We start from the raw sequence: 14330 nt of genomic DNA, 5'->3' as shown, positions 1-14330 counted from the left end.
GCACATTAGATCAATGGATAGGTGGTTTAGAAAGAAATAATACATCAATAATAAGAACCACAGAAGCTCATGTGAGTATTATTTTTTTTATTGACCTCTTTTTAAAAACTCTTTGGTGCATTTTCTAACAACCATTTGGTTTGGTCATTTTGGGAGCATAATGGGATAAATGTACCATACCCTGCAGGAGCTGTGGGATTTGTTGAGAGAATATGAAAATAGATTTAGGCTATATGAACGACTGCACTCACAATAATATTAATACAATTTATATCACATTCGTGTTAAACTTCCGTTCATTAAGACCCTACAGCAGAATTTTATTTTCTTAAGGAACACAAAATAGTTCACAAAGCTGGTCTTAATGCATAATAGAGTCAAAAGACATTAGTAAATGGAATTAAATTAATCTTTTTGGAAATCTGAAGATTTTAACGCACAGTTGTTTTTATTATTTATTTTTAATTCTTTTAAATTATATTGTTTGATGCGACTGTATTTTATGGCAGGTGTTGCGGCTGCAGGTCAGAAAGGTGAGGTTATTTTTCTCAGAACAAGATATGTAAGCTACATTCTCAACCACATCGTGAAGACACTTTGATCTGTTCATTAGTTTAAGCTAAAGTATTTGGGAGATCAGATAACAAGAGCCATTTTAGGCCTTAAAAAGCTTCAGTGGCTTTTGAAAGCAGATTCTTTTGGTCAGCCTGGGGCGATGTGGCTTTGGGAGTGGAATTACCTCATCTTGAAATTTCCTCACGTCTTTTTTTTTTTTTCTTCACCTTTTCTTAAACTTGAATCTCTGTGGCATTGCTTCATTTTTTGTTACTCAACACTCGCAGATTATTATGAGATTAATTCGATCTCGGTTATGGGTTCAATAATGCGGGTCCTATATTAATCTTTCATTGTTTAAATATATAGACCTATGTGATGATTTAATTAGGATTTAATAGGCTGCATTTGCGCTCATTTTCTCACCTTGATCCATTTGAGCATGCTGCTTTATAGAAAACATAATACATTCAGGTTTTCACCGGGGAACTAGGCCTATAGATGGATTGTTTTGATTTATCCCACTCAGGTGTATTACACTGCATGGCGCATGCGCAGTACACGGCCGTCAGGTGAGTCGGCAATGTAAAACCTCTCGTGGTTTCACTCTTTCGCTGCGTCTCAGTTGGATTGCTGTGACTAGAGCTTTGCAGATGTCTGTACTGGAGAGGATAGACTGGAGGGTGAGTTCACTGTTTTCCTCTTACAGCTGACTTAGTTTAACCCAACCTGCGTCATGTTTATCGCTTTCTGCTGCTGAGTCTATATTCGTTTTATTACTTTCCACATTAATCACCTGTTGTCGTAATCGCGCATAACCCGTGATTAATGCCAATAAGGCCAAGGCTTTATTCACTCAGTAATTAGGTTTTAGGCTACTGGATTACAAACCAATTGTTTATGGTCGAAACTGAAATTAACTTTCAATAAAATTACAGTTATAGTCATAAACTATACTTGTTTTTTTCCTCTTTCGTGGTTTCTATTAAATACCCACAGACGAATTAATTCCCCCTTATTAGGAGTGACAGGTATGATAAAATATATAAGAGAAAAGAGACCTAAAGGAACAGACGGATAGTCGCTAACCTCACCACTGAGTGACCTAATGCATTACAGGCTACATGGAGGCCTGTATAGGTTACATAATATAGACTGTTTAAAGTAGGCCTTCATTAATATAACCTGAATATCATAGTGGCCTTTATTGAGAGCTATATGTGGTACTTGTTAGTATTATATGTTAGTATAAATAAGAGACGAATTTGGGATTTCAATGGGATTTATTGTGAAAAGCCTTAAATATAATTTCTTATAGTGGGCTACTGACGCCATATCTCTGACAAACCAAACCAAACTAAAAGAAAAATCACTGAACTGAACTCGTCATTGATTTATTTGCCCTTTGTTAATTTTATTTGTCCGGGCATGGATCCATTTTAATATTTACACCTGACATCAGCTGAGCCGGTTTGTCCCTGCAGTGTCATTACAATGACAGGCTGAGCATCAGGATTGTCCAAAACATCACCGACAGGCCAAGCGTGACTAACTTCCTTTAGGTCTGCTCAGTGTCTCTTCCAACGTAAAATAACATTTAATCAGCGCGCATTTCACTTCGCATCACAACAAGCCAAGGACCGACACGCAAAAAAAGATAATCCTCAGTCAGCCCACGTCCTGTTGTTCCCATGGACAGCCGATGCGCACAGCGTGGGTGGACGGACGCCACATGCTGTTCTCCTAAAAGACAAAGGTCTGTCCAATAATCTCAGAAATTATAATCTGACATTTGGTAGGTACTTTTCAAATGATACAAAACCAGTTAATGAAATGACACCAAATGGTGGACACACAGCAGGCCCACGTTCTGCTAAAGAAGGAGATAGCCTACTTTATCAGGCTGAATGGATTTTGTTAAGTTTTAGTCCAATTTATTGCAGCATTTTTGCTCAAATACAGTGGACTATAACTTAAAATAATGAATAGTTAGGATACAAGGATAGGAGGTTATTTAATTGTAATTTTACTACGCAGGGTCGTTAGGTCGTTATAATTAAATAAATACAAACCAAAAAAAAAAGATCTTTTGTCCTCACTTTGGGATTTTATGCATATCAAAGCTTCAAAGCAGCCTTGTTTTGGACATTGCAAAGCTCCACCAAAAATGTAAATGATGTTAAGAAAGACTTGTTTGTTGAGATCCTTTGAGCTTTAGAGGTTTTTGCTAAACCCTCGGGCTTATTGCGGTTTTAAACAAGCACTTAACCACCACTGTGAAACACCGACATTAAAATGTCATGGGTTCATTTGAATGCCTATTATTCTATTTAGGCATTCAAATCGGAGAGATGCAATATCTATTTTCAGCTCAAAAATTAAACAAAGTCAGTTTGAGTCGGTAAAAGGGAAGAGCAAGTCCAGCTGCAAGGTGGCATGCGTGAAGAGCATACACTATTAGCCATTGTCCTACTTCTTATAACAATAAATGCAGACTACGAATAATAATAATAATAATAATAATAATAATAATAATAATAATAATAATAATAATTGTACAACCCTTAAAAATGTAAATCATTATGTATATTGTTGTATCCTGACTTTAACATCAGCAATAGAATGAATAGGTTTTATAGCCTAACTAAAATGCCCATCGCCAGTGTTCTGTAAAAAAAATAGCTGTATTTTTCTGTCATATAAAAAACAAAATTCTAGAATATCTCGAACCGAGCAATGTGATTGGCCGATAGGCATTCCACCGGGCGTCATAACTTCACCATGAGGCACTCGGTAACCTAGCAACCCTCCACTACAAAATTACTTAATCCGAGTTCTGGTAGCCTACACATTGCAAAAGACTCGTAATTAAATAAAGAAATATTGCATGTATTATTATTTTTGTTCCCAGTAGGCTAATAGGTTAATATAAATTGTGTCCTTAATAATCGGAGGGATATTTTAGTTGTGTTTATTTTTTGTGCTTATTTTTGAACGATAACTTTGAATCTCTTCCTCAACCATCGATACCAGCCTATGTCTCTAAGGAATAATCCTAAAACAACACCTACAGGTGTCCTGCACATTTAAACAGCCCTGCCTTCAAGTTACTGACGGGGTGTGAGGAGATTAAAAAAACAGACGCAGTAGGTGGTGAGAGACTTTCCTCACTGTCAGCCACGAAAAATTGGGTTTATAAGTAGGAAGCCAGTGGGTTTAAATGTCTGACACTGTACATACGGACAGAAGTCCGATTGGACCGTTTCACCGCCAATCAGCAATATTTTTCATTTTCCCTTTCCACTGACATCATCGGGCCACGGAGACGCCCACTCGGAGCGGCTGTGCAGATATAGCACAGTGTTCATGCGCCAATAAGACTGAACATCGCTGTTTCGTCCATAAGAGGGAGTCAAGTTATATGCAGCGTTTTCGCCCACTTCCACAACAGATCCTACAGAGCACACTGACCGGAGAGAGAGAGAGAGAGAGAGAGAGAAAGAGGGGGGGAATATTTCTTGGCAGCGATCATTTTCTCTCATAGTGGCTGTGGAAACTCATATCTGCGGTTGGATAGTCCGTCGGTCGGTCAGTTCGCCCCTTCAGCCTTCACCCGCAACTTAGTCTCTTCGCCGCAGCTGACGAACAAGGGGGTTCATGATCACCAGGAAGCTCTTAATTTCTTCATACCTGGATTAACTCTGCAGGCGAAATTATTTTTCTTTTTTTTTTCTTTTTATTTCTTTGTTGTTGTTGTTTTTTTTTCTTCTAACGGAGAGCCCCCTTTTTCTCTGTCAAAATGTTGTGGAAATTAGCCGACAACGTGAAATATGAGGATGACTGTGAGGTGAGTTTCGATGGAAGGGGGGAAAAAAAGCGCCTTTTGATTAACATGGACAACAAAAAGTTTTGCCATTCAACAAGAAGAGCGACTATGGGTTTTTTCTTTATCATATGATAATGATAAAGATAATAGGAAGTCTTAAAACAGTCAGTGTTAGGCTATAACATAACAAGCGACAGCAGGAGGACTGAAACAGCAAAAAAAAAAGTCAATTTTGCAAACAAACAAAAAAGTTGAGAGACGCCTACAACTGTAAAAGCAAGAGTTAATTTTCAGAATAAAAGTGTAATAATTATTTCTAAAATAACAGCAGTAATAGATAGACAAATAACATTTATTTTCCAAATTTAGGTTTAGCCTATTTATTACGCTACTTAATTATTAATTTGGGCCAACACGTGTCAACTTATTAATGATTTCAATGATCAATCTATTTTAAACAATAAACGATACAGAAGAACAAAAAAAATAGGCCTACGTTAATAATACATGTATAGTATAAAGTATTCACGCTCTTCACTGTCTTCAGTGGACATCATGTCAGTGGGAAACAGACACTTGATTCCCTTGAGGGACATATGTCACCACTACCTGCCATCTTGTTGTCATCTCTCACAGCTGCCCTGTCTCTTCCGTCCCTCAGGAAAGGCACGACGGCAACAGCAATGGCAACCCCCGGCTGCCTCACCTGCCAGCGGTCAGTCAGCACCTCTACAGCCCGTCTCCGTCCCTCTCACACTCGGCCAGTTCGGACTTCCAGCCCCCGTACTTCCCGCCTCCCTACCAGCCCATCTCCTACCCACAGTCCAGTGACCCTTACTCCCACCTCGGCGACCCTTTCAACATCAACTCCATACACCAGTCGCCGTCGTCGAACCAGCAGCAGTGGCCCGGCCGACAGGGCCAGGACGGGCTCGGCGCGCACGGGAGGAGCGGCTTGGCGAGTCAGATCCTGGGCCTGGAGGGAGGCTCGTCCGGGATGAGGAGGGAAGGGTTCCGGCGGCCGGAGCTGCTGCCCCCGCACGCTCACAGTATTGAGTCGTCGGTCATTGGCGATAACATGGGGATGCACGACATGGGGCACGGACTGGAGGATGTTCAAGTGAGTAGATTTTGATTGAGATGAATGGTTGAAAATACACTTCAGAGGCGAATGTGTGTGTGAAAGTGAGCGTGGGTGCTGCATGTGTGTGTGTGTGTGTGTGTGTGTGTGTGAGAGAGAGAGAGAGAGAGAGAGAGAGAGTTCATTGACACAGATAGCCATAATATCATAATACATTTTAAGGGTACCATTAAAGCTAAAGTTAATTCTTTATGTTACCAAATAGGGACATTATTTTGATCACACAGGAGAATAAAAAACAAGAAAAGTCATTACTATCAACTCATTAAACCTCAAACCTAAACTCATTTTCATATTGAAATATCACAGCTATATTGTTCTTCTTTGTTTTGCATGAATGAGGCAAAAAAGAGTCATTTGAACAGATGTTAAATATTATAACAGAAATACATTTCTTGCTTGTCTTTATCATTTTTTTTAAACAGTTCACCATGATTTCTTATTACTGCATCTCTTCTTTTTTTATCAGCATGTAGATGACCACAGTATTATAATGGCAGATCAGACAGTCATCAAAAAAGGTGAGTTGACGCCATGTTTGTGTCAGAGAACCACAGTTTTTTTTAATTTCACCATAAAAGGGGAAAAAAGAAAAAAGTTTTGGAAAATGCTGCCTGGGGTACATGTGCCTTTGTACAACCAAATAAAGACGCAGTAATTACTGGCAAGGGCTGGAAATTTACCGTAAGGGCCGTACTTTTTTTCTTTTCTTCACTCTCTCACTCATACTTGGAATTGTCATAAGTCAGTTACTTCTATAGTTGCATGTCAGGGCACTCAGTGCGAGAGTACAGCAAAGGAGGAGTCTTGTATTTGTGCTTGCATTGCATACACTGATAATCCTCATAGTCATGAGATGCACTTATCTAAGCTTGATATGATCCACAGCCTATTCTTTTGGGGAAGGTGCTTGAATGGATGCCCAGTGGGAAAGAACTGATCCCTTTCAAAAAAACGACAGGCTATTGACAAGACATGAAAATTGAGCAATCTCACAACCTCGGTGTTGACTGTGAGAGAAGAGGAAAGCTTTGGATCACCTTTAGGCTGGTTAAGCTTGCAATTGCAGCTCTTTTCTGTTCACTTTGACTAAATTACGCGTTGATCTGGAAGCAGTGTTTGGCTCTGCGGAACCAGCTTTTGGCGGGGTGTGGCATTAGGCTTGCATGTGAAGGACAGTTTAGTAATTTGTTGGGACATGAACGGTTTTGAGGGAGAACGTATTCCTGCTGTTTTGTCACCAGGGCTCCATTAAACAGACTTTGAGTCAGAGAGATCAACTTTATTAGCAACATTAATCTACTGCTTAGCTTTCTACATTTATTCATATCACACACCAGCAAACAGATACCTAGATAGATTCATTAAATTCTGTAAAAAACTATAAAACTAATTAATTTATGTGATATTGTACAGTAGTTTTTTTTATTTTCTTTGGAATGCATAATAGTGAAAGAGTGCTGCTATATTACAATGCATAGTTACAAGTAGAAAGCCATTTGCACAGAGCAATAAACTAACCAGTCTCCATTTGTTACGGAAATCAGTGATGGCTCATTATATTGTTCCCATGCTCAAGGGCACGCTATGGGCAATCTAGGTTTTCCACTTGTAAACAATGGCATGTCATTCCCAGCCATGTGCCCCAGAGGAGCCTTTAAGCACTCATGTGACTCTGTGATTTTTGTCTCAGTATTAGGACTACGAGGTGGCAGGAACCTTGATCGCTTACAGAGGACTTATTATCAGGGGGGCATTCTTGCGGGTGAGGATGAAGATAGCTTTGTTTTGTAGTGTGCTGTACTGTTTTGTTTGTCCGATGCTTGTCAGTGCTTTTGTGGGGGGTTACAAATTTCGTCCAACTTTAGAACCAGCAGAAAAACACACACAATGTCAAGAATAACTAGAGCCTGTGAGGTCATATAATAAACATTACTGACGAGTATCTGTGGCTAAGATGAGGAGCAGTCTGTGTGTGTGTACCTGTTTGTGGGTGGTGTTTGGCATGAGGGCATTTTAGCTGTTTAACCATCAGGGATCCAATGTTTGGAAAACCACACAATATTTCGAAAGTCTTTTCTACAGCAGACACTGGTTTTCTCCGCCGTGCAGGGCTGCATTCACACTCTTCCTTGTGATTACAAGAAAACACAGATTCTCTTTTGCACAAAAAGGATTATGATGATTAAAGCTTATGAACATACAGAGGAAAAGTGTATTTATATAAACATATTCTATTGCAAAACTATCTTTCGTACTTCTTCACTTTTTAGCTTACACACTTTTTTCCCCTTCACTATCCAGGGCCTGTCACTCTACCCAAAGGCAACGCGCTAGGTCTTCCTTTCCAGAAGGAGTCCCTGCTGGGTATGGTGTCAAACCCAACAGAGGTATTCTGCTCCGTACCGGGCCGTCTTTCCTTGCTGAGCTCCACATCCAAGTACAAGGTTACCGTGGCCGAGGTCCAGAGACGTCTATCACCCCCTGAGTGCCTCAACGCGTCGCTGCTGGGAGGGGTTTTACGCAGGTCAGAGCTCAAATTCATTCAACATGACAGCTGGCTGGATTTAATGCTATTTCCCTGTTGTTGTCGTGTGTAAGTCCTCATAACACAGGAATACAGTGGCACTGATAAACAAAAATTAAGGATAATTAACCCAGACATAATTTATTTCAATATCTCTGTCATCTGCAAGCTGTTGATAAGGTAGCGTTATTGTCTCAGATGTGAATAACCATCAAACTGAGGAGCTCCAGCTCTAGTGATCTGTAGACTAAAGCTCAGCAGCCCATGGGAAAGGCTTTTCTAAAAGCACAGCTTGGCTCAGTTGCTCTGGCTCATCAGTTTTTTGCGTAAGGTTCGTGACATTCTTTGTGTGGTCTGCAATTTTGGTTCTGTGATTCCTCTGGGGATAGGTTACATCAACATAGTTAGTACCAATCTAAGGACTCTGTGGGTGTGTTTTTGTGTTTGTCAGGAGCTGCAGCATGGGTAGCTTTATCTGTGGCAGAGCAGTTGACCTTATGGCACACATGTTTGTGTGGAAGTCTGTTGAGGGACTGTGAGGTTACAGTACGCACTCGACAGGCCTGACCGGAGCATTTTGTGCTTGGAAGTGCACGTTTGCCACTTCCCATGTGCCTGTGTTAATGCTGACGTGCACAATCACAGACATATTTAAGTAGGTCATATAGCAATAGGAGGGGGATCGTTAGCAAAGGGACAGGGGGGAGAAAGGGGTTGAAGGGGTGGGGGTCTCATACACACATGCCTCCCTAAAGATGCACCCGCCATGGAGGGAGAAGTTGCCCCGCCAGTCATGCGGAAAACTGAATCGGCCATGGCAAGTTGGGAGTTTAAGTGTTTCTGTAAATGCGTGTATGAGTGATTTCTCTGCTACGCCTTTTGAGTGGAAGCATCAATTGTGACAGAGTTTTTTTTAGGTCAGAAGAGCCTGTTTGTGTGATTTGTTTGTTATCAAGAGTGAACAATGAGACCTTCTGCAGGAGTGAATGCCAAGTCTTTGAATGCTTATTTCTGCAGTATGTTCTGCACAATAATCATATAAATCTATTCTGTTTGTTCTTCCTACTTAATGGAATAAATGTCCTTTAGTAGATACTAATCGAAGGAAAATAATCGTGGTAATGTGTGAAGAGATTGTCAAATGCCATGTTAATTTCTTAATCCTCCATTAACAGTTTTCTACAAACTTTAACACATTGTGTGAAAAAAGGTTGTAATCATGCATTATCTGTCTGAATTACTTAACAACAGTGAACAAAATTTTTTTTGTTCTCCTTCTGCAGAGCCAAGTCAAAAAATGGAGGCCGCTCTCTGAGAGAAAAGCTGGATAAGATCGGGCTCAACCTGCCTGCAGGAAGAAGAAAGGCAGCTAATGTCACTCTACTTACATCTCTAGTAGAAGGTATGACATGTCACTCAGTAGTGCATAGTATCTTTTAAGATGTAATTGCTATTTGCAAAAGCTGGAATGTTGCTCTAATAGTCTGAGAACATCACTGTCGTCAACACAGAATATGTGTTTTAAATGCCGTACTGAATCTTAAGCAATATTTCAAACACCATTCACGGCTGAAGTTATATAAAGATAGTGACAATGCTGCAACGTTTTCTTTCTTGAGGTACTTCTTTTGCCTAGTTTTTAGTTGCACATTAGTCGTCATTTTGTTCCCATGGTGATTCTGTCAACTTAGTCAAACTCAGAGTGACTGAGCTAATGTTTGAATGCAATGCAGAGACCTCATATAATCCTTTTCAACTCAGTCTTTGACATTTTCAGGTTAGTGTCTGTGTAACACTAATGGAGCAGCAGGATGGCTCACAAAACATGTCAGCGCTGATTCTCTCAGTGTTACGATTGTATTATTTTGTATAATACTGTACACAGTACTGTAGGCTACACATTGTCTGATATTTTTTGCCTTTAAATGTATGCATCGTGTAATATGGCAACAGATCGTCCATTATTAAATGTCAGGGAGTTCCGTAGTTGCAATGACGACACGACACGACACCTTCACCTTCTCTTGTCAATTCCTCAAATCCCAAAATAACATTATCAGTCATACCTTAGCCAGACAGTGACGCTTCACCATGAACATGTTATCACTTTAATCACAGATTCTACCTGCTGCAGGCTAAGGTAGAATATTTTTTCCTCTCTTCCTCCCTACATGCCTAATTTTTTATAAATGGGCTGATGATTCTGTGCAGGAGAATGACTGGAGGCTTGTGTTATTTAGAGACCTTCAAAGCTGAATTAAGCCTTGTTATCTTGTGTTTGGCTCGCCAGGAGGGCCTGCTGACCTTAAAGCTTGTGCTTCTGAATAGCCGCCCGTGTCCTCAAGTGATGTGCGTATCTATCAATAAGCGGTGCTGTTGGTGCCGTGGGCCCTCTCTGCTAGCATTTATCCACATAAGCCCATTATGACCATGCAAGTCAAACCACCCTCAAGACGGAATGTATTCATCTCACTAGCTCTTGTTCCCCCAAGCTAGAACTCTGAGTACAGCTGATTATTCTGTAGTTCAACTGCTTCGCTTCATGCGCCTTGATGCTGATGTGTGTATCAGGTCCAAAACAGGGCTACTAATAGAACTCTCCAAATTGATAAATTGCTGAGGCCGCCCAGCTTACCATTTGATCTTCGCCCAGCCTGTCAGCGCCGATGCAGTGATAACATCTGTGGAAATAATAATAACCTTTATATTTTCATAAATATACAGTCTAGGTTTGAGACCAAGAGCCAAGTGTCTACTTCAGTGCTTGGGTTTGATTTTTTCTTTTCTCTTACAAAGTTTGTTTTCTTTTTCTCTTAGGTGAAGCTGTTCACTTAGCAAGAGACTTTGGTTACGTGTGTGAAACAGAGTTCCCTGCAAAGGCAATTGCTGAATACCTGGGCAGGCCGCACGTTGAACGCAATGAGGTTAACTCTCGCAAGAACATGCTCCTAGCTGCCAAGTAAGTGTCTTGTCTGGATGGTTGCCTTTAATTTGTAGAGAAATACCCCTGTAGCAAGGTAGGATGTAGCAAGCTGACATATCTAGAACTTTTTTATAGTATTCATTGATTACTCGAGGATTTTACAGATTGAATTTATTGCAGACTTTGTTTTTCGAATTGTAATAAATTATTAAATGTAATAAATGTAACAATTTTTCCTCTTCCTAAATCATTCTGGTTTTTCTACTTTCAGGCAAATCTGCAAGGAGTTCACTGACCTGCTTACTCAGGACCGTTCACCTCTGGGAAACTCTCGGCCGGCCCCCATCATGGAGCCTGGAATCCAAGGCTGCCTGACCCACTTCAGCCTCATCACTCACGGCTTCGGCTCTCCGGCCATCTGCGCCGCCATGACCTCGCTTCAGAACTACCTGAACGAGGCGCTCAAACAAGTGGACAAGATGTACCTGAGCTCTGGTAGCGACACCCAGGGATCCTCAGACAGTGGAAGCAAATCTACCGACAAAATGGACAAGCACAGGAAATGAGAGCTCAAAGGAGAATCCTTATGAACTTGAGAACCCACTTGAGTCCCTTAATCTTGCTGCCCTGTCTGCCCTTTTTGGACTTTTTAAAAAATCAATATTGATTGATAAGTATTGTCATTTTGAGAGCTGAATTAGTGTGTGTGTGTGTGTGTGTGTGTGTGTGTGTGTGTGTGTGTGTGTGTGTGTGTGTGTGTGTGTGTGTGTGTACTCACACTGTTGAATTTATATCATATTTTTTGTGAAGTTAATGATTTCTAAGAGCTTGTCACAGCTGGCTTCAAATCAGTCTGTGTTGGCACATATTGGAGCCCATCTTGTGAGGGCGTAATACACACCATATCATACTAACCACTATGCAGTTCCATACAGTTGCCAATGTGCTGATGCTACAACCATGAGACCTTGACAAGAGAAGGGAAAGAACAAAGTGCATACTGTTTTTTTCTCCCTAGAGGACATCATTTCAAGATGAGTTGCTGTGGCTGTGAATTCCTCTCAGCCCCCCCACCCTCCCTCCTGCTCTGTCTGGAGGCAAATCCACTGATTTCCTGTGTCTCAATGGACTTGCAAAGGACAATTTTTTTATATGAGAAAGAGAGAGAAGAAAATCCACTTCATTTTTTGTGCTTGATTTGTACAACCACTTCAAAATGGCTCCAGTGTTATTGTGCTTTGTTCATGAGAGATGATTTGAATCTTATGTAGGCCTGAATGAGAAATGACAATTTTTGGTTTGTCAGTCTGCATTCAGTCAGAAACCAGAAACTTTAAAGCCTCTTCAGTGTTCATGTGGATTACAGACATAGCAATGCTTCCATTCTTACTCTATCTTTTAAACCTGGCAGAGAGAACATGTTTATTTTTGTGACCACGTTAGGTATTCATCATCCTTAGTATTTAAAAGCTTTTATCATCAACCTATCGACCAGTTCAGTCCTGCCAGAGTGTATGTATGTTGTGAGAATGTGTGTAAATGTATATATTTCTTTCTCTAAAAATGTTTTTAATTAGACATTAAATTCCAAACATAGAATTTTATCCAGTGTCTCATCCTGGATGTAAATATTTTCTAATTTATGTTGTAATTTAATGGGCTTGTGTAAATAATGGTATCATTCTGGTGTATGGTTTCACTTTTTATGATGATGTGTTAAACTTTTATAAATGGGTTAGTTTTTTATCAAGTAGAGGTTAGGAAGTGGGCATGATATACTTTTTTGAAAACATGTTTAAAAAAAAACTGTTTTAAAGTTTCAGGAAAAATAAAAATAAAATGAAAGACTAGAGCCTGATTCAGTGAGTCAGTGATGTTGCCTAGGTCACACAAACACACAATACACACATCTTTTTTGCACTATTGTTCTGTAGCCTCCTTTTCAGCAGTATTTCACAGATGATGTGGTGAAGTCATGTGTTGGAAGACTTTCCTATTAATAAACAGCAAAGAAAAAGTCCCCAAACTAATGAGAACAGAAGCCATCATTATCTGCTCTCACTTAGCTTCACAAATAGGCTGTGTGGCTCGGTGAAGGCAGAGACCTCAAAAGTACATCATGTGACGAACAGAGATGCACAGCTGAGAGCAGACAAATGGCTTGTTTATGTTTAAACTTAGAAAACTATTGACACATACTGAATAGATTGCTCCAAGAGCCCATCTTTCAACATCCTCTCTTCCTAAGCTTACTGCACAGCCACTCTCCTGCTCGCTGATATTTACTCATTCTTTACTCTTTCCTGTGTTTGGAGCAGGTGTGCTCCCAGCTCCAGTTTTTTATCTGCTTTTAGTTTCGTTGTGTATTTCTGTGGAACTGCGGTGCTGCAAGTTTCACACTGCAGATGACAATTCCTTTGATGTCTGTGAGAAAAAGAAGTTGTGCAAAGGAACTGCAGATGGGATTTACGTGTGGCACAAAGTTACTTAATCATCACTTGCCTAGCCAGTCTCTGCTGATTCATGTGGTCTGTCTGTTTATGTGTGTTCAGGAGCTTACTGTAACAGTAAGTGTCTGAGCCATAGTAACCCTTAAACAGTGCATTTACATCGGACACATAGCTGGATTTATGAGTTGTACCAATTATATTTGTAATCCACAACAATATATTGCACCAGTATTTCTCCTCATATGCGCTGCATTAGCCGTACATCCTGCTTTGGAGGTCAGTAGGTGAAACCAGCGTCTCACAAAGGCCAGGCTGCATGTTAAGAGAGGCAGCAGTAGTAGCAGCAGCAGCAGCAGCTGCAGCGTGCCATACCTAGCAGTTAAACAAGTATCAGCCTCTCCCCTCAGAACCTGTTTAACCAGACCTGTCAACCTGGTGGCTCACTGCAGCGGTTGACTTTAACTGCCTTCAGTTACTCATGTTAGCTTGAGAGATAATGGGAGGAGGAGGAGGTGGTAGAAAAAGAGAGGGAAGTTTTGGTGAAGGCTTTCAGAGAGAGAAAGAGGAGGTGGATTCTGAGTGTCTTTGATGACCGGTTGAACACGATTGAGGCAACACCTCTCTGTATCTGAGGCTTTGATTGGAGATTATTCGCCCCGTCCCTTCTCTCTCCCTCTCGATTCTCTTTCATGTTGTCAGTGTCACATCGCAAAGGTTTTTGTTTTGGCAGCCGTAAGCTATGACACACACACACACTCACACACACACACGTCCCGTTCACTTTGCTCACCGTTATTGTTAGCAGAAGAGATCCCATCTGAAGTGTGCTGCAATTTATGACCCTTTTCAAATGCAAGTCAGGGTTAACCTGGTGTACAAGTATGCTGAGATGGAAAAAGCTGTGATAT

General features: G+C 40.6%; 1 protein-coding gene across 4 annotated transcripts; it reads left to right on the top strand.

Annotated features, from left to right (window-relative positions):
* The first annotated feature begins 1130 nt into the window (after positions 1–1130).
* tfap2c (transcription factor AP-2 gamma (activating enhancer binding protein 2 gamma)) lies at positions 1131–12824 on the top strand. 4 transcript variants are annotated; one of them, XM_051415567.1, is made up of 8 exons: positions 1131–1238; positions 5043–5501; positions 5992–6043; positions 7216–7287; positions 7827–8049; positions 9333–9451; positions 10867–11008; positions 11244–12824. In XM_051415567.1, exons 1-8 carry the CDS (start codon positions 1209–1211, stop codon positions 11536–11538), a joined length of 1392 nt encoding a protein of 463 aa, XP_051271527.1. In that variant the 5' UTR covers positions 1131–1208; the 3' UTR covers positions 11539–12824. The 4 variants fall into 4 exon arrangements, with proteins under 4 accessions (XP_051271527.1, XP_051271529.1, XP_051271526.1 ...); XM_051415566.1 differs by lacking the exon at positions 1131–1238 and adding an exon at positions 3933–4402; XM_051415569.1 differs by lacking the exon at positions 7216–7287.
* The last annotated feature ends 1506 nt before the right edge of the window (positions 12825–14330 follow it).

Source organism: Dicentrarchus labrax, unplaced genomic scaffold, assembly GCF_905237075.1.
Source record: "Dicentrarchus labrax unplaced genomic scaffold, dlabrax2021, whole genome shotgun sequence".
In the NCBI taxonomy this organism is placed as follows: domain Eukaryota; kingdom Metazoa; phylum Chordata; class Actinopteri; family Moronidae; genus Dicentrarchus; species Dicentrarchus labrax.
Note: the sequence above shows the minus strand (reverse complement) of the source record. Positions and strands in the feature narration are given on the sequence as shown.